General features: G+C 37.7%; 2 protein-coding genes across 7 annotated transcripts in view; one reads left to right on the top strand and one right to left on the bottom strand.

Annotated features, from left to right (window-relative positions):
* The first annotated feature begins 850 nt into the window (after positions 1 to 850).
* LOC123517493 lies at positions 851 to 4680 on the top strand. Of its 4 annotated transcripts, none has more exons than XM_045277602.1 (5): positions 851 to 1082; positions 1954 to 2139; positions 2254 to 2377; positions 3070 to 3210; positions 3857 to 4680. In XM_045277602.1, exons 1-5 carry the CDS (start codon positions 1031 to 1033, stop codon positions 4422 to 4424), a joined length of 1071 nt encoding a protein of 356 aa, XP_045133537.1. In that variant the 5' UTR covers positions 851 to 1030; the 3' UTR covers positions 4425 to 4680. The 4 variants fall into 4 exon arrangements, with proteins under 4 accessions (XP_045133537.1, XP_045133538.1, XP_045133540.1 ...); XM_045277603.1 differs by having other exon boundaries at positions 3860 to 4680; XM_045277605.1 differs by having other exon boundaries at positions 852 to 1082; positions 3070 to 3219; positions 3860 to 4024.
* Positions 4681 to 4732: 52 nt separating this feature from the next.
* LOC123517492 (cytosolic carboxypeptidase 1-like) overlaps positions 4733 to 20359 on the bottom strand; it is a 53043-nt gene continuing 37416 nt past the window's right edge. For 2 of the 3 annotated variants that reach the window (XM_045277599.1, XM_045277600.1), the window contains exons 3-18: positions 18174 to 18256; positions 17058 to 17130; positions 16693 to 16848; positions 15760 to 15891; positions 15111 to 15242; positions 13279 to 13359; positions 8992 to 9135; positions 8503 to 8718; positions 7939 to 8190; positions 7539 to 7707; positions 6928 to 7065; positions 6561 to 6669; positions 6061 to 6217; positions 5601 to 5851; positions 5187 to 5315; positions 4733 to 4873 (exon numbers count right to left, since the gene is read on the bottom strand). In XM_045277599.1, coding sequence (XP_045133534.1) covers positions 4811 to 4873; positions 5187 to 5315; positions 5601 to 5851; positions 6061 to 6217; positions 6561 to 6669; positions 6928 to 7065; positions 7539 to 7707; positions 7939 to 8190; positions 8503 to 8718; positions 8992 to 9135; positions 13279 to 13359; positions 15111 to 15242; positions 15760 to 15891; positions 16693 to 16848; positions 17058 to 17130; positions 18174 to 18256 — 2285 coding nt within the window. In that variant the 3' untranslated portion in view covers positions 4733 to 4810. The remainder of the gene's footprint in view (positions 4874 to 5186; positions 5316 to 5600; positions 5852 to 6060; positions 6218 to 6560; positions 6670 to 6927; positions 7066 to 7538; positions 7708 to 7938; positions 8191 to 8502; positions 8719 to 8991; positions 9136 to 13278; positions 13360 to 15110; positions 15243 to 15759; positions 15892 to 16692; positions 16849 to 17057; positions 17131 to 18173; positions 18257 to 20359) is intronic. The other variant, XM_045277601.1, reaches the window with a different exon arrangement.

A 20359-nucleotide genomic window follows, 5' to 3' on the forward strand; every position in this document is an offset into this window, starting at 1 on the left:
ATTTGCTGTGAAACTTATTTTATTTTTCTTGAAGCATTCTTTAGCCAGCCTTCATGTTCTCTTATAGTGATATGATAGTCACGCCACCGATAACGCTTTCCTGGCACTGAATTTTTGGCAGAACACATTCCCTATTGGCCAAAACACTGTTGAATTCCAACATATACTGGCTGCCACCACCGCTGTGGGCGAAGCTTGCATGATCATGAATGTTGTTGCTCATTACCTTTACTTCCTGAGACAAGCATCGTTGTTGCATTTTCTAAGCCTTATATGGGCAAGATGCAGGAACATCCATCCGGTTGAGTCATGCGGTCAGTTCCCTCGCCCACGCCTAAGGAAATACGGTCTTTCAAGTCTCTTCCTTGTCGGACCCAGCGCCGATGCCTTCCCGGCAGGCCACGAACAGGTCACGACGCATCGGCACGTGGTTCCGTGTTACGTAACGTACCGTATTAACGGATCGTGTTACGAGTCACATTTCTTTCTAAGTGGAAACAGTGGATGTAATTCGAGTGTCAAACGATACGTGATATTTGCAGAAATTTAACACGAGAGAGAGAGAGAGAGAGAGAGAGAGAGAGAGAGAGAGAGAGAGAGTCCTTGGGAATGGAATCTATGGATTCCATTCCATTCCTTCATACCCGAATAGAAGAGTATTCGTGAACAAATTTCTATTATTCTGATACCGCAACTTACATTTACCGACGAGGGATTTTAATATCAACTCAACTTTTTTTTATACTGTAGGAAGATGGGATGGTGGGAGGCATGGTGGGAGTGTGGAGGACGAGGAGGACGAGGAGGAGGAGGAAGGGTAGGCAGGCAGGTGGGTGAGGACGGTCAAGGACATAATCAGAGGGGCAGTCAGTCTGTCGGCAGCGGCAGTGCAAGGAAGACATACACGCATCACTGCTAATCTTTTTTTTTTTTCTCCCTGGGCATACTGTATGTGCAGCCTTTACAGGCACCACAGGGAACTGAAATAATACAAAGATCTTCACGTCTGCTCATCCACTCGTGAGCCAAGATGCGGTGGCTGGTTCCAGGAGCGGTCTTGGTGCTTGTCTCACTCTCCGCAGGTAAGCGTCGCTCATCTTCGGAAGAGTGAATTGCAGTTTATCTATGATTTTTTTTTTTTTTGTGTGTCATTACAGGGACAAGCAAAGCAAGGCGTCACACGGAGATATTTAAGTGATGATGTCTAATATATTCATCGCTGTACTTGAGACATAAAAAATATAAAACACAACCACGTTCTAGACGAGTGTAAGGCAAAGTGGTGACGCACTGACGCGTGTACGACATGACTGCGCATGTCTAAGTATTTACTTATACTATTCCATTCAAGGACAGAGTGCAGTGGTGAACATTAATGCACCACATCCATGACTGTGCTGACTTAGTGATTGAGAAATAGATACCACGCTCCTTTAAGTGGGATCTGCGCATTAATCAGTACAAACACATTGCATTCCTAAGCTTATGAAGAAAAAAAAAAAAAAAAAAAAAAAGTGAATTTCAGACGAGCATTTCTCACTCCATTCAAAGATTGTGGCTGCATGAGTAATGATTTAATATAATACATTTTTTTCGAGGAATGACATAGTGACGTGAATGAGATGGCGCTCCCTTGATGAATTATATACACCGTCCCTCCACGGTTGAGATCATTGAAGTCCATGGCCATTACTCATCACCACACACACACACACACACACACACACACACACACATACTATTTTAATCTTTCATATACTGTATTTACTGAAGGTTTTGTTTTCTTTATTAGTAATTTTCTTTGAGCACAACCGATTTCTCTACAGCAGCACTTTTCAAACTCCACTAATGACTCTCTCTCTCTCTCTCTCTCTCTCTCTCTCTCGTACGCAAACAAAACTGAACCATGCATCCATATTTCTTAGTAATCCTGCATATTATGTACTGTTTCAGGACAGCGAAGTGTAGAGACTGTTGACTTGGCAGGCTCTCGCTATTTCATCTCCCAGACCTCGCCTTACGTGCCCAGCCTCAACTGGTTCCTCGCCTACCAGTACTGTCGCACCATTGGCATGGAGCTTCTCAGCATAGGCACTGCTGAGGAGGCTGAGCTCATAAACTCCTATCTTGCTGCCAACCGTGAGTCGAGAGAGAGAGAGAGAGAGAGAGAGAGAGAGAGAGAGAGAGAGAGAGAGAGAGAGAGAGAGAGAGAGAGAAACTGTGTCTCAAGTGAATGTATGATACACTTTTCAGGTTTGAGTGACCGGGACTACTGGACGAGTGGTAACCAGCTGGGCTCTCACCTCTGGATGTGGATGGCCACTGGGCAGCGCTTCAACACCACCTTCAACTTCTGGGTGCATGACGAGTCTTTCACGTAAGTGTGCTTCTACTTTTCACACACACACACACACACACACACACACACACAGATATGACAGGAGTGGACAAGGAGACAGGACACAGAGAGCTTAGCTCAGGTCCTGTAATACACAAATAGGTAAACACACACACACACACACACACACACACACACACACACACACACACACACACACACACACACACTGGTTCAAACAATGAATATACACAAATTTAAAGGTACGCTGGATGCTTGTGGATATGGAAACAAGACAGCACAAGCATAAGTCTTTTGCTGTGAAATACAACTAATAAAATACACACACGCACATCACTTTCATTATGAAACTGCACATCTTGTTCTCCACTGTCATCATCATTATTTTCCACGTCTAATAAGGTAATCTCCTGTATGGTGATGAAGTCTAACTTTCCTTGATAATACAGTACAACAACATTACTACTATTTTTTTTTTTTTTTTATTCCTTGTAACTTGTGCAATTCATGTTCAACAAACTTAATATACTTATACATATGTATAAAGCATTTGTGAAATGAGTCTGGGCACCAGTATACCACTATTATCTTACAAAACAAACATATAGAATTCATGTATATCATTGATTTTTTTTTTTTAGAGTTTTTGCTAATTAAATAACTTCTGATACTAATGAAAATTCCTAAGTTAACTTTGCTCCTTCCCACAGCAAGTCAACAGCTGCGTGTATGAGTGTAAATAATGGGGCTTGGGTGCCAGAGGACTGTATGCAGGAGAAATTCTTTATCTGTGAACTGACACGGTGCTTCTTCGTCAATTTTGTGAGCGCCAACCGGGGCTCATCTCAGGGGTAAGACAGGTAAAGTTTATAGGCTCAGTGCTTTTGTACATCAACTAAGCTCAGCTGCTTCATAGTTATTAGCAGTGTTAGATGGCCATCTAAAGGTGAAATTACTCTCCTTCCTTTTACTAATACATGTCTTAAGTATTTAAGTGTGCATGAATGAGTTTTCCAGCTCCCATAAAGAATATTCAATTTCAATGAGAATACTATCTCAAAGTTAAACATCTCATGGTAATCTTCCTTTTCATCTATTCCTTCAATATCTGTGGTCTAAGACTAATACAATGGTGGATCATTATATGACATCCTTCTCAATTAACCTATGAAAGCAACATACTATATCTCTCTACAACTTTCCACAAAAGAATGAATAAATGTCTTAACATTTTCCTATGAATTTCACATCTCTTATTTTTCTCAATTTTCTGTGATTATGCCAATCTGTCAATCTCTTTCTCTTGTCAAATTAAAGACAATGATCCAGCCATAGAAACACTGTGGTGAGAATATTTGCTTCTTCGTTCAATTTCTTTAGCATGAGAAAACTAATTTTAAGTAACTTTTTTATTTTTGTTATAATACACTGAAAATGTACTTTTCTATGTGTATTCTCTCTCTCAAATAATGATAACAAAAATATATTTTCCCACAGCAGTTTGCCTGTTACACCCAGGATAACTCATCAAGGAATCAAACCATCTCATCGCTCAGGCTCCCAGCAACAACAGAGTCAAGCTGCACAGAAAACTGAACAGCCTAAGACAACAGACTCACCAACACAACCAGGAGCTCATCAGCCAACAACTCCATCTCAGCAACATGTTATAACAACAAGCAGCACTACAACAGTGATCCCCACAACATATGAGGATGACACTCGTCCTACAACACAAATGCCACTAAAAACAATGCCTACAATCCTCCCAGATGATCAGCTGGAAGAGGTGACCATCATTCCACAGTCAAGACCTGATGAAGTCAAGTCTATCGTGCAACTGAACTCAGAACCTGCAGCCCATAACAATGAGATACTTGAGTCTGGACCCATTTCTCCATTACAACTCCTCATTCCTCCAACTAGAGAGTTTTTGTCTTCATCTCCTTCCTCATCCTCTTCCATCCCATTGCAAGCTGAGGCATCCACAAACTTTACAATCCGAAGACCCCTCAGCAGAAAGGAAACATTTAGTTGGGCTCTTCTGGATGAACGATCAAAATAATTCTTTCTCATCTCTGAGAATCTCTTGATGCCATTCTTTAGTACCACATGTTGTTTCAGTTTCTGTATGTTTATGATGCTTCATTTCATGATAATAGCATTTTGCACCATTCATAGTAACATGCTGTCAATAACGTGATGTATATGAGGTCATAGTGTCATAATGACCTCACTATATATTATGTGAGTGGCAAAAATTCTGGTGATCTTCATGATGTAAAATTAAGAATGAATAAAAAAAGTACCATATAGTAAAATAGTATTGTACTTACTTTCCATGTATGACTCCTTCTGGATTAAGCATGGGAACTATCTTGAAGATGAACTTGTCGAGCAGCTGGTTCGAGATGGAAGACTCCCGCAACAGCTGGTCCAGTACACCTTCCATCACCCAGGAGGAGTTGCTCTCTCCTGGATGAACTCGGCCAGTGAAAAGATCACTTCTTTATCCTACAGATGGAGAACAACAGTCAGGTAAACATATGATCCACATTAGTATCTTATGTATTTTCTTTACCTGCTTTTAGTAACATGGAAATATAATTCTTTTCAGATAATACTGTAAAAGAAAACTGAAAAAAGAAAAAGAAACTACAGTCAAAATTAAGTTTTCAAACATCTGCAAGCATAAATGCAAGATTCATTAAACTGATTATGATTTTTAAAATACTATGGTAACAACAGAAGCTGAACATGGTTGAAGTGCATGTGTACTACTTATGCTCATTTGAACATTTAAGATGATTATGGATTAAAATCTTACCTTAATATTATTTTTGGAAGTAATAGTTAGGACGGGGACAGGATTTCCATTCAGGGTGTGGCACAAAACCTGATTGCTGTAAAACACGTGACTGGAAAGCTCCCTTGCATCTTGCCGATTCAGGTAAGCCTGATAAAAAAGCAACTTTAAAAAATAAACCTAACTTAGAAATGGTAATTTCTAAAGAAAGATATTAATGTGAAGTCATCACCCAAAATACCAAATGTGGCTGTCAAGAAAATAAGACATGTCACTGCCAGTCTACATACTGCAGAAAATAATGCTACAGGCAAAGTGGTGATGTATGTGATAATTCCTTTTTAAATAATATGAATATTGAAAAAGAGAAAAGTACATAACTCAACACTTAAAGTATGAATATTTAAGAGTTTTTATTATCACTGGAAAACTAACCTTGAGACGAGTGTAGGTGTAGGGATAATGATATGCGATGTAGCAGATATCATAGGCATGAGGGAAGACTACAGTAAAAGTGGCTGTATAGTAGCAGGCACTTGCAGCTGATCTCTTGGAGCGAGTGGGATCATGAGTCTTTGGGACACGGGAAAAGTGGTTCTTGTGATAGCAGATGTCATAGCCAGTGCGTACCCACATGCCTCGTCCCTCCATGGCCTCTTGCACACTGAACATTACCGGCTTCATCCCTATAAAAAAAAAAAAAAAAAAAAAAAAAAAAAAAAAGAGAGAGAGAGAGAGAGAGAGAGAGAGAGAGAGAGAGAGAGAGAGAGAGAGAGAGAGAGAGAGAGAGAGAGAGAGAGAGAGAACATAAATATCTGAGGCTACATTTCAGTAAGTTTTCAATATCATTATATAATTAACATACATTAAAATACGTAATATGAAATCAACTTACCAAAATTGAATTCACTGTTAGGCTTTTCATTGTTAATTATATTGAAGACATAGGGTGTGTTGGCTTCCATGTTGCTCACTTCAAAGTAGAACCATTGATAGTGATGAGAGGAGTTGACGTCAGCATTCAGAATCAAGTCATACTCCGTCTTGGAGGCCTGGGGTGAAGGAACATCCAGTTTTGGTTGAGTATGTTTGTCAGGAAAGCTAACATCTGGCACCTAACCTACTTCCTTGATAATTTTCCTCTTTAAAGAACAGGTTCACAGCTAATATTTGTCATCAATCTACTCACAAATCTCTTTACAATTTTCCATCTAATTTTTCCTAATTCTTCACAATTTCCTATCTTAAGAAAGAGAGAAAGAGGAGTAACAACTAATGAACTGAGAGTTAGCAATGAATATAGTATGTATGTAAAATCTGTCATGCACAAAGATACAAGCCACACATAGCAAGCAATGTGAAGAATAGTATGCTGAAGTTATTATCTAAGCTTACTTGAATAACTCGTCGTAAATTTCCACACTCGAATCTGGATTCAAAATTGAGGTGGTTCACGGCCATGTCCATCTTACCCACACGTCTCTCATCCAAGTTGCTGAGTGGTCTATAAGGATGACATACAGGAACATATCCAAAAATACTGTCATTTAGTATGTTATGCTATATCATTGTATGAAGGTAATGGATGAGACATTTCTATCATGAATAATGGCACATCATTATCGTCATAGAAATCTGTCTAGAAGGATATAAACTATGAAAATGTCAAATTTTGTTAAGTTGCTGTTAAATCAAACAAATATGAAATATGCAGGAACTTATGAATATTAGTAGAGTGGTGCTAGCAAGATACAAAACATACTTAGGAAGGGAAGCAGAGGAAGTGATAAGTTGCTGGTGGGAGTCTTCTGTCTCCAGCAGGTAGTCAAGGTCATATACCACACGTTCCAGATACACCTCAGGGTGGAGAACTCGTTCCACAGTGGCAATAGCTTTGCTTCTGTGGGAGGTAGTTGTACACTTTAGACATTAAATAAAAATTTATTTAATTAATATAGCTTCATTTGTGTGATTATCTAAATAAAACCTCTCATATACATATACTACAATACACTGTGTCTTTAAATTCATGTAACAGACATTTTACTGCAGTGAGAGTAAACATATTATATATCTCTATGGATAGGTGACACACTCCTTGGCCAGGATATAACAACATTGTTCTTATGCTTATATATCATCAAGGGTAATTCAAAGAACCAACTGAGGGAACTGGAGACCTTCTTTATATTCTTATTTCTGCAATATGAGATGAGATGTCATTTTCTTGGCTAATACTCCTCAAAAAAAGATTTTAGATAGCTGTATGTACATGTACATGAATATTTCTAATGTAGAGCAGATATCACACTCTCACAAAATAAGATTTCCTATATAAGGCTTGTCAGAATAAGCCTTCTTTGATGTTCTGACCTGCAAACCTTGCGATCCTTTTCATAGAGCTCTTCAAGTTGGGAAGATCCTTGGGCTCCTACCATGTCAGGATAAGCCACCTTCACAAAGTTAATAAGGGTTCTGGTACTATCTGAGGCTTTAAAGTACTGTTCAGCATTGGCCACACTTACACCCTCTCTCACACTTCCTGTATGAAGGAATGGTAGGATAGTTGGTACAGTGTTTTAGAAGCTTAGTCTGGAGCAACACATATTGAACAACAGACTTGAGCACTGTCATTGATCATCAGTAAAATTATATTCTATATTTGAATTGGATGAGTCAAACAAGTTGATATTTTAATAATGGATATCATTACTTGAATATAAGAAAAATAGATATAGGTTGAAGTGGATAAAAATATTCATAACTAACTTACCTTTGCTGGATGATAAAATAGAATCTTTAAATTTTGTGCTGGACTGAACCTGAAAGTCATTAAGTTCAGGAAACAAAGGAGTAAATTTGAGTAACTCATCTTCCCTTATCTGCTTTGGGGTATACTCAGTAGTGATGCTGAATCCTTTAAAGTCTTTTTGCAATTCAACATCTTCATCTTCAGCTTCAACATCATATTCACCCTCATCTTCTGAGGAGTCTACATCTAGTCCTGATGGATCACCCTGAATATCTGTAAGCACAAACTTATATGAAAGATGCTCACTTTCTTCTATTCAGCTTTTCATTTTCCTATACAAAAGTATCAACTTCCCTGTAGGATGTCTCCATCTATTATTTAAGCCTTAATCTCATATTTGAAATTTCTACAAAATATTACTAAAACCTCAGTATATTTTATACCCATTATGATCATGAAAATCATGGTATACATACACTATGAATTATAATAAGACACTTATGACATATCCACTTTACAACACAGGTACCTTAATCATCTGTGCATAATAAATGACAGAAGTATCTGTACATGATTACATATTACCTGAAGGTGTTTGTGATGAATCCCTGTTTGGCACCTGGAAAGTAACAGCACCTCGGGTGGAAGCAACTGGTAACTCTCCTTTGCTTATACACTTGAGAAATACATTGGTTGCACTGGCAAGGTTGTTGTCAAATCTTTTGTCAGCAGGGCACATTTGAATGAAGCGCTGCACTATCTCAACACCACTCAGGGATAACACAGCCTTGCGCCCATGCTCTGGAGAAGGTAGATAGTAGGGCTTGTTTGGTTTATTGAACATACTAATTACCCTTATCCACCCTGAAATGCACAATTAAAACAAAAAAGGTCTTTCAATAAAGCTATATACACTAGACCAATAGTGCCTTCACAAAAAATACATTACATATGTGTTTGGATCTTGTATCAATAATGACTTTGTTAGAGCTTAAGCAGATGTGGATTTACATCCTTTACTCATGCTCTCTAAAACTTGACGAGGTCTCTCAACACCAAAGTAATGCATCTCACTTGAGTCACACACGTGGGAGAGAGTGCTGAGGATGCCCCGGATCAGCTTCACTTGATGGCGCCGCTCCACCTTCTCCCAGGAGTCCAAGAGAGCTAAGACACGCTGCAGCCCAGACTCACGCACTAGGCGAATCACATTGCTCTCTGTGAGGATGAGTAAGATGGTGAGGTACATCATGCAGTCTCTGAGAGCTGTGAGAAGGACTGTACAAGCTAGATCATAAAAGTAGTTGCTAAACTTTATTGAAAAGTTTTAACACAATGGGAAATCTCACTGGACAAAATGTTTAAATTCTTCAGTGTGTGTCTCATTGTACTTCAAGAACAACAAACCTGAAGAATATTAGAATAAGCAAAAATTATAATGCAATATTTTTAGACAGATTTTAAATTTGTTTTAAGGGGTAGATATATATAATCTTCAATCCTATCAATATGTATCAAATTTACATTTAAGACTTGTAACTTCCTCTTTTAACAAGTAAAAATATGTATTAATGAAAAAAAGTTCCATGAATAAAACTAATACCAAAATAAAAAAGTTGCACATAATGAAAGATATAAAGTATGTGGCAGTAAAAGTCCCATTATACAAATACATATCATGCTAAGAAATAAATGTGTATCACATCTGATGAATGGTTCATGAATGTATATGTTTATAAATCATACATACTTACACGCATTTAGTAAGTAAAGGGCAAGTTCATGCACTCTAAAATCTAGTTTTCAAAATGTATCACTCAAACACATCTTACTAAATCAATGAAAATGACAGCATGTGAATTATGACAAGTTATGAAAGGATAGTGTGTCTAATAACAATTATTATCATTAGGACATAAGTTTCATTCAGTCCTTCACTTCACTTGGCTCACTCAATCTAAATGCCACAGGTTTTAATGAACTACAGAAACCCTTACAATATTCCACAAGAAAACATGCCTCACTTTATGGCATGCTGTTCGCTTACATCATTACTATGATTATTCTGCTTCTGTAATGCACAGGATAGTACAATATGAGAGAGAGAGAGAGAGAGAGAGAGAGAGAGAGAGAGAGAGAGAGAGAGAGAGAGAGAGAGAGAGAGAGAGAGAGAGAGAGAGAGAGAGAGAGAGAGAGAGAGAGAGAGAGAGAGAGAGAGAGAGAATATCAAGTTTTCAACAATGCATGAGAACGGATGAAACACAATCTAGGATGGTTTATGGGCTACTAAGTATACCAACTAAAATAGACTTAAAAAATAGTAAAAAAAAAAAAAAAAAATAAAATAAATAAATAAATAAAATAAATAAATAAATAAATAAAATAAAATAAAGAATGATATTTTTATATAATCTCCCAGTGAGGTGCCTTGAAAGCATTCTTGACCGTCAAAAAATTAAATGAATGCTTATGATGCTTTAAAAGACAAGGAAATATAATTATGCCCATTATCTCTCTCTCTACCCTCACACACACACACACACACACACACACACACACACACAGGAGTAAAAAGTGGAAGATGGAATTCAATGTGGACAAAAGCCATGTCATGGATATGGGAAAGAGTGAAAGATGACCACTGGGAATCTATAAGATGGGAGATGGAGTAGAAATGGAGCAAGTAAAAAAGAAAAAGGATTTGGGAGTGACGATGGAAGAAAATAATCAACCAGTAAGCCATATTGATAGAATTTTCAGAGAGACATATAATTTGCTAAGGAATATTGGAACAGCATTTCACTACATGGACAAAGAAATGATGAAGAAACTGATAAGTACTATAATTAGACCCAGATTGGAATATGCAGGAGTAGTGTGGACCTCTCACAAAAAAGAAACACATAAGGAAGCTGGAGAGACTACAAAAAATGGCTACAAGAATGGTTTCAGAATTTGAAGGGATGACATATGAGGAGAGACTAAAGGCTATGGATCTACCAACCCTGGAACAGAGAAGGGAGAGAGGAGATCTGATACAAGTTTATAAATTGATCAATGGAATGGACCAAGTGGATAATGAGAATCTGATCCTGAGAAAAGAATATGACATTCAAAGCACAAGATCGCATAGTAAAAAGTTGAGGAAGGGAAGATGTCTAAGAGATATTAAAAAATATAGTTTCCTGCAAAGATGTGTTGAGACTTGGAACAGTTTGGGTGAAGAAGTGGTGTCAACAACGAGTGTGCATAGTTTTAAAGAAAAATTGGATATGTGTAGATATGGAGACGTAGCCACACGAGCATAAAGCCCAGGCCCTGTAAAACTACAACTAGGTAAATGCACACACACACACACACACACTGTAATACAGGAAAGAGATGGTTGGGCTGATGGAATATATCTGGATTTAAAAAAGGCCTTTGATAAGGTACCACACCAGAGACTGATCTGGAAACTTGAAATGGTAGGAGGAGTGCATGGCAGTTTACTAAAATGGATGGAAGACTTTTTTGGTAGGAAGAGAAATGAGAACAATAATTAAGGACAGACCATCAGAATGGGGATTGGTGGAGAGTGGAGTTCCACAGGGATCAGTGTTGGCACCAGTAATGTTCGCAGTCTACATAAATGACATGGTGGATGGGGTGTCCAGTTATGTGAGCCTATTTGCAGACGATGCAAAATTGTTACGAAAAGTGAGATGTGACAAAGATTGCGAACTACTCCAGGAAGACTTGGACAGAATATGGAAATGGAGCTGTACATGGCAAATGGAGTTCAACACGACAAAATGCAAGAAAATAGAGTTTGGCAAGAGTGAAAGAAGAATCAGGAGTATGTACAAGATAGGAAATGAAGACATAAAACCAGTCATGAAGAAAAAGACCTTGGGGTGACAATTACCAATGACCTATCGCCAGAGAGACATATAAACAAAATAATTGGAGAAGTATTGAACTTATTGAGGAACATAAGAGTGGCGTTCGTATATCTAGATGAAGAAATGATGAAGAAAATAATTACTGCAATGATAAGACCGAGGCTTGAATATGCAACAATACAGTGGGCTCCGAACTTAAAGAAACACATAAGGAAACTAGAGAAAGTACAGAGGGCTGCAACGAAAATGGTGCCTGACTTAAGAGATTTGACTTATGAAGACAGACTGAAAAGAATGCAACTTCCAACCCTGGAAAACAGAAGAGAAAGGGAGACCTGATAGCAATATACAGAGTGATGATTGGCATGGAAAAAATGGATAGGGAAGATCTGTGTATGTGGAATGGAAGAATGTCGAGAGGGCATGGGAAAAAACTAAAAATGGCCACTTATAGGAGAGATGTGAAAAAATATAGCTTCCCTCATAGAAGGGTGGAAGCATGGAATAGTTTAGGACGTGGAAGTGGTCAACGCAAGGAATATTCATGATTTTAAGAAAAAGCTGGACATTAATAGATATGGAGACGGGACAACACGAGCATAGCTCTTTTCCCGTATGTTACAATTAGGTAAATACAATTAGGTAAATACACACACACACACACACACACACACACACACACACACAAACAAACATACATAAACACATACATGTGCACACACACACACACAAACATACATAAACACATACATGTGCACACACAGACACACAGACACACACACACTGCACATCACTAGAAAATGAATAAGTTTATTCAGTTGAAAGGTGTCAGCTCCATGCACAGTACAATTCTTTTCATGCCATTCACAGATATTTGTCAGTTACATAATTTTTTTGCACATCACACAAAAGTAAGTGTGTTCTATATGCTGTACCTGGAACCCTACAGTAAAGGAACAAGAGGGCAAGAGTTTCTTGGAGTATTCTGGGTAAAACGTACACAACAAATCACAAAAATGATGCAATGATTATGGTGAATCATGAGATGCTTCATTACTTACCAGTTTGTGGAGATAATCATGTTCAACTGTTACATTAAGAGTTCCCTAAATAATAATGTTTGTTTGTTCTTTCATTAAGTATTGATTGCTTTGGAAGGTTAATTTCAAGTTGAACTTAGTAGTATTACTAATAAGGTGGAAACTAAGTAAATACCTTCATAATTTCATTTATACTTGTCTGCTTTTTCACTGGACCTGCACAAGATGATGAACAAAGTCAGGCAGTAACTTAAGCGTATGATCCAGATTAAATAGTCTTGTAAAAAATCTTTTGAGTTTTTCCATAAAAATTAAAGGGATTATGCTGGTTTTGTACATACATTCTACATGGCCACCCTAAGGCAGGGCTGGCTGGACTCTGAGCTGCATGCACTAGGCCTTCACACGATGCATAATACACCACCACGATGCCTTACCAAAGAAACAGTTTAGGACGGCCTGGAGCTTACTGTGGCCATTAGCCCGGACAATGGCTGCCAGGCGAGGACTCACATAATCTACAGAGAAAAGTGCTTGCTAATGAAAAAAGAGGGAAACAGGAATGCTCTCCTTTGCTGGAAAGAAAATAAATCGGTGCATAATTCCAAGAAGCAAAACAGATCTGGATGCTTTAGGGAAAGGAGGGAAAATAGGGAGGTCTACCATTATGGATGTAAAAAGAGAGACAATGTCATTTACAATATGACTTTGGTGGGTTGGATGAACCAAGCAGGGAGGGAAAGCAGAAAATTCCATACGACTGAAAATTCAACAAAAACCTGTTCATGCTGCAAAATATACATAGCAGTGTTTTAATGACATTTACAGTAATAACAATAAAAAAAAAATGTTAATTCTGTACAACTATCATATTTCCTTTAGTGTGTACCAAATGGCATAAAAACGTAGATAGGAAATACACCAAATACTAAAAGTAATTATATGAAAGATTAATGATGCTGTCATTCATACATTCACTTTTCACTTGTATATACATACACAATATCATTTCTATACTTCCTTAAAACATTATCAATTCAATATTTATCATATCTCAAGAAATCCTTTATTCTATACTAATGTCTATTTGTAGTTCTATGGCTAATTCACCTTTTCTGAGTACAGTATCATAATTGATATTATAAGTTTGAACTGTAACTCTAGATTTAAATTTTCTTGATTCTTATTTTTCATCCATAACACTATTATTATACATCTTCACAAATTAGCTTTTCCTTGAAATTATTCCTCCTCTTCTCTGACTCCTTTCATGTATTTTCTTCTTTTAGCAAATCTTTATAAATCTCATAAAAGTTAATGCCTGTCATGCAACTATTCTCTTAACCTCACTATCCTGTTTTCTTTTTGTGTAAAAGTGCTGCATATAATTTTTCATCTTTTTCTAAAAACTTTTTCATAATCGCTATGCTCAAACATTTGACTTACCAAAACTTTGCCCCTAAATTGCTCAATCTTCAGTTCAACAAGCAGTCCTAGAAATAACTTCAGCCAAAATAGATTATTTGATGTCTATAATAAATTCTATGATTAGCAATTTAGTGATCTTTATCTCCTTTTTATCCTCAAACTGAATTACAAACTTAATATTTCTTTTTGCATTTCAGATGGTTACATGTTCTCTGAAAGTGAATGAAAAACTGAGAACTGTTGGAATTTGGGTCTGCAATATCAAAGCTTGAAGTCTACCTCAGATATAATATTGAAGGGTGTGAACTCCACTGATGGGATGCGTCCTGCTGCCACCAAGAAGGGTAACAAATCCACAAATAATTTGTTAAAACAGAGATAAAAAGGGTAGCTTCTACATACATATCAACTGAAGGAATGAAATATGTTGGTGGGATTGAGATTACATAGTCTTACACGGGCTATTATAAATCAAATGGAGAAATGTGGTTGATTATGAATGCACCTCTAAATACTGAGTAAAGATCAAGAAAGAAAACTAAACAAGCATAATCTGATATAGTACTATTTCTTTTTGTGAGAAATATCACATTCATCTCAATTTTCACATATTTCACCTTCTGATTACTTAAAGTTACAGTACCTTCCCTAGACACTCAATAGAAGGACCAATAGGTTTCTAGCCATCCATTACTGCTCATGTTCATAACCTTTAATTCTGTCCATCCACTTGAATATCTTCTCAAGCAGACCTCACCAATCCTGGATAGAAAGAGAAGGCAAAAAAGCAAGAGGCAGATGACTGACATGACATAAAAGACTAAATGCGGCAATGGCTTACTAGCTTTTGTGAGAAGTGCCAAGACCTCCATGATGAACTTGATCTTGGCCCAGTGAGTCTTGGGCACTGAACTGAGGATGGTCGCCAAGGTGGCCACACAGCCTTCCTTGCCCAGCATCATCTGGTTGGTAGCTGAAACACACATGTAAATAATGAGTTAGCACAATACTTGGTGCTACTGTGACAAATTAACTTTGAAACGTCAGATGGTTCTTAGACAATGATAATAAATAAGACACAACTTGCTGTCTTAAGTGGAACTTCTGACATTAGTGTCAATTGTAACACTGCCAAAATCTAAACAAAAGCTTCCCAGGTGTTGAACTTTGTTCTGGTCATCTAAAAGTTTATATTTAAAACTGATGTTTTGGTCTTACAATTAGTTACAACATGTAATATTTTTGGAGCATCTCAGTCAACTCCCAGAGGATGTACAGAAACAATTAATAAATCATAGTTTGCTTTCCAACAATAATGGGACTTTTTGCATGTGATGGATAAAGATATTAGATATGTTAAATTATTATTGATTTAAAAAACTTGGCTGAATAAGACATTTTGATATTCTTCACTGATTTCCTGTTAATAATGAATTATGATGAAATATTACAATGAGCTCAGAGTATTGTGCAGTAACTGGGCAGCTTACAGTTCTTAGCGAGGTATTTGGCAACCATGAGGAGGGGCAGCAGGGGCACACTGTTCTTGCTATGTGCCTGCAGCAGCTGGTGGGTCAGCTTCACGCCCCCGACCAAACGTGCCCTCACCGCCAGCTTGGGCTCTGGTACACAAGGAGGCACGTGTTAATGGTGGCAAGGATAAAGATAAATATTCTTCCCTTTGTGCAGTTACTAAGCTTCATATCTTATTTAGTTAGCAATTTCTAGTTTTCTTCCTTATGCTATTGAACTAAGGTCACTTTCTTATCAATTAATACTTAAATGTTGTCTACTATCTTCCTGCAAATTGCTGACTCTGTGTTAGGGTTAATATATCTTAAGAATCAGTGAAAAATTCATCCAACAATGCTTTTGGCAATATACTAAAGTGTCCCATACATTCAGTGTATACACCCTCACAAGTTTATGTATACTGTACTGTTGCAAAAATGTGGTATATGAAAATAAAAACTTCATCAATATTCAAAAGGACAATATATTTCCTCCAAGAAGAAGGTTCTCAAACATGCATCTCAATAGCAAGTGAGAGAGAGAGAGAGAGAGAGAGAGAGAGAGAGAGAGAGAGAGAGAGAGAGAGAGAGAGAGAGAGAGAGAGAGAGAGAGAGAGAGAGAGAGAGAGAGAGAGAGAGAGAGAGAGAGAGAGAGAGAGAGAGAGAGAGAGAGAGAGAGAGAGAGAGAGAGAGAGAATGGATGCTGCAGAGCAAATAAATTTATTTTAGATCAAGGCTTCAAAGGAAAGCAATGGCTAAAAGTGGTTGTTAAGACTTTAAAATATTGAGGTGTGTCGTTTGTAGGCTATGTTTTCTGTTCTGGCTTATGGCCAGAGATGTTTAAGGAGCCCTGGCATGATAAGGAGTTTTCAAGTCAGTTTGATATTTATGGAAATATCCCTCAATATGCACCTTTAGATGCCAGTTTTGCCAGGACCTGGTAGGCTGGGTGGATACACACATCAATGGCTCCCAAACCATCGGCAGACAAGGTCTTGAGGGTGCGGAAAATGACCTCAGCTGTGTTGAGAGCCAGGCATTTGTGAAGGACCTCCAGGCGTAGCTCCACTGAAAGACAACAAAATATTGAATTCACTGCAGTGAACTGTAACTCTACACCATGAATATCTACTGGATCACAACCATAATATTAATAATTTAAGTCCAAACAAAATGCAATCTTCAAACATACATAAATAAAATGAAAATACTCAACCAAAATTACAACAAATTTTGCACACTAAAATGATTTGATAAATAGTTCTGAAAGTCCAGACCTTTATGGCTGGGTGAGAGAAGGTCATGGAGGAGAACACAGACTGCACCCACCAGTGGGGGGTCACGGCACAGCTGAGGGGAGGAAAGGCACAGCTGAATGAAGGAGGGGTATGGCTGGCTAAGGGAGGCAGACACTACTGAAGAGTGAAGAGAGGAAAGGCACTGCTGAAGAGAGGAGAGACACTGCTGAAGAGGGAAAAGTATTTGTTGAAAGAAGAAATGACATTGCAGAAGCAGCCAGATGCTGTTGGGGTGTATTGCTGAGAAGGAAAGACTGGTAAAGGAAGACAAAGGTACTGCTTAGAAAAAAAAAAAAAAAAAAAAAAAAAAAAATGCTAAGGGGAGAAAAAGCATTGCTGGAGGGATGGGAACTACAAGCTATGCATGGCTGAGGCAAGGGAGGACACTGTTTTTGAGTAAGAGGAAAAAAAGGAAAAAAATAACCATGGCTATGAAAAAAATAAGTGGTAAGAAAAATAGAAAAATGTTAATCTTTTCAGTCATCAGTATTGCACTTATATATGCCATCATTTTCTTTTCAGTTAATTATTTAAAATTTGTTAAACATCATGACTAGAGATTTTCAGGGATACTCTTCACAATACACGTTCTACAACAAAAGTACCACTCTCAACTAAATAAAGCTTGGAAATGTTTTTCAGACAGGGTTCCATTACAATGTAGAATTGAAAATAAAAAGATCTTGCCAACAGGATTTTTTGTGAATTTAGAGAATGGAAGTTTACTTGAAAACATAATAGTATTTTATTGACAAATGAGATTTATGTTATTGTTTGGAAGCTGAATTCATTATCATAAGTGCAAACTGATTAAAAAATTCCATTTAAGTATTACTTATATTACCTACATGACAACAAAATGTTTTACATACATACTTTATATTTGTGTGATGTATGTTTGTTTCATGAAAAATATCTAATAGTAATATCAAAATTTTGTTGATTTAAATTAAAGCCATTAATTCTCTGCATTAGTTATCTAAACTGTAAAGTCTCTACTGTGTTTAATTGGATAACCATTTTGTATATATCTTATCTATATATTTATCATATTTTTCTTACAAGATGGCAAGTACATGCAGGAAGCACTCTCACCTCTATAACCCTGACCAGGTTCTCCACTCCCTGGTGCTGGGACGCAGCCATCAAGGACACCACCTCCTGGCGGTTCTCAGCACCTGTGGGAATGAAACATGCATTCCTACGTGTTCAAGAGACGAAAATTTAACTATCACGGCTTTGGAGAAAAAAAAAAAAAAAAAAAAAAAAAAAAAAAATATATATATATATATATATATATATATATATATATATATATATATATATATATATACACACACACACACACACACAGAGAGAGAGAGAGAGAGAGAGAGAGAGAGAGAGAGAGAGAGAGAGAGAGAGAGAGAGAGAGAGAGAGAGAGAGAATGATGATACATCCAGGAAGTTGAATTCGTGAATGGGGGACATAAAAAATGATGACAAAGTAAAACATTGCGTTTGTTTATATAGGCCGGTGCAGGTTATACAATAAAACTTACACACGTTAAGCGGTATGTGGTGAGGAAAAGAGCAGAGGTGATAGGGACATATTAATTTTCCTGGTTAGTAATTAGTCAGAAGCAGCAGTGTGGGCAGATGCAACAAACACAATGAGGCAAGCAGACTGACAGACGGATACACAGAGTAGGCAGCTTTACAGAAATGACTCGCTGCCAGTTTTGATTTGGCCGCTTCCCGACGTTCCCGCCCTTTCCGTATTTACAAACACCGTCACGCGGCGTTTGGCCAATTCCTAGACACGCCTGATGTGAGATGCTCTTCCGCCGTCGACTCCCTTGCGAAAAGAAGCAGCTAAGAACGGATACGCAGCATGTGTACCTGTCAATCTTCTGCTTTCATTAAGGAAAAAGAGTGAACTCGGGAAGGTGTGTACGATGAAGGCTCGTAAACATAAATTCCGGTCTTCTGAAGAGTGAAGACTTCATGATTTCGAAAGCCACTGAGATGATTAGTCAAAAGTTTTCGTGGGTGTCTTTCCTAATGGCAGTGCTGAAAACTATCACTAGAATCATGAATCCTCTCTTGAAAATCTTGGTAACGTCCAGTGGAAGCCTTAAAAACAGTCAAGATAAGACGCCGACACGTTTTTAAATAAGAACACGAAGCGGAAGTCGACATGAAGAAAGTTGTGGCAGATTAAGTGCAAGAGACATATCAACGTAAACATGCCAGGATCTCTCTGCACACCAGCCACTTACATCGCCGCCCGAGATGAGCTGTTTATATAACTGAGAAACGACTGCTTGTAAACTCCGTCAAAATTGCCAATTAAGGGACGGGAGTAAAGGCAATTAAAAGAGAGCATGCTTTCTGACATGATAAGGAAATAACACTAAAGGGAGATTTATTTTGAATAGCTACTACTTTAATATCATCTTCCTTCTCCAGCAGGAAGCAGACACAGTCTTCCTCTGGTTATAGATTAATGTACATATGTTAATAATAATAAACATGAATAATAATGATGTACTGTTTATACTACACTAATGATGATGAAGAAAAACAAATGAAACGAGCAAAAGCCAATAGCAACAGAACGATAATAATAGCAAACGACAATAATGATGGTCATAATAGCTGAAAAAAAGAAGAATAAAGAAAAAAAGAAAATAATAATAAAAAATAATAAGAGGAAGAAAATAGAAAGAATTAAGAAATACGAATTAATCAAGAACTGCAAGAAGAGAATGGAACTAAGAAAAAGAATGAAGAAGAAAAATTAATTTAGAGGAAGAAGAAAAAGAGGAGGAGGAGGAGGAGGAGGAGGAGGAGAAACAACAACAACAACAAGCCGCTCAGTAACCCCGCTCAATATCACAGGCGTTGCATTTGGTGTTGCCGAGTTGAAGGTCCAAATCCCAGTGAAGTTTATAAACACGAGACTTCACCTGCCAACGCTGTGTGTGTGTGTGTGTGTGTGTGTGTGTGAGAGAGAGAGAGAGAGAGAGAGAGAGAGAGAGAGAGAGAGAGAGAGAGAGAGAGAGAGAGTACAGTGTCTACCACAGTATATATTCTCTCTCCTGTCACGAGCTAAATTATTTCTTTTTTTATTTTCTCCTTTCTCCTTTCTCTCTCTCTCTCTTCTTGTCCTGCTTTTCCCTCGTGCTTGATTCATGTAACTGTGAATTCAAATGTAAAGAGAAGGTATGATAATATTTCCCCTTCCTTTCGCTCCTTCCCCGCCAGATGACAGAACAAGTAGGTGGCAGAGAGAGAGA

This window comes from Portunus trituberculatus, chromosome 42 (assembly GCF_017591435.1).
Source record: "Portunus trituberculatus isolate SZX2019 chromosome 42, ASM1759143v1, whole genome shotgun sequence".
Lineage (NCBI taxonomy): Eukaryota > Metazoa > Arthropoda > Malacostraca > Decapoda > Portunidae > Portunus > Portunus trituberculatus.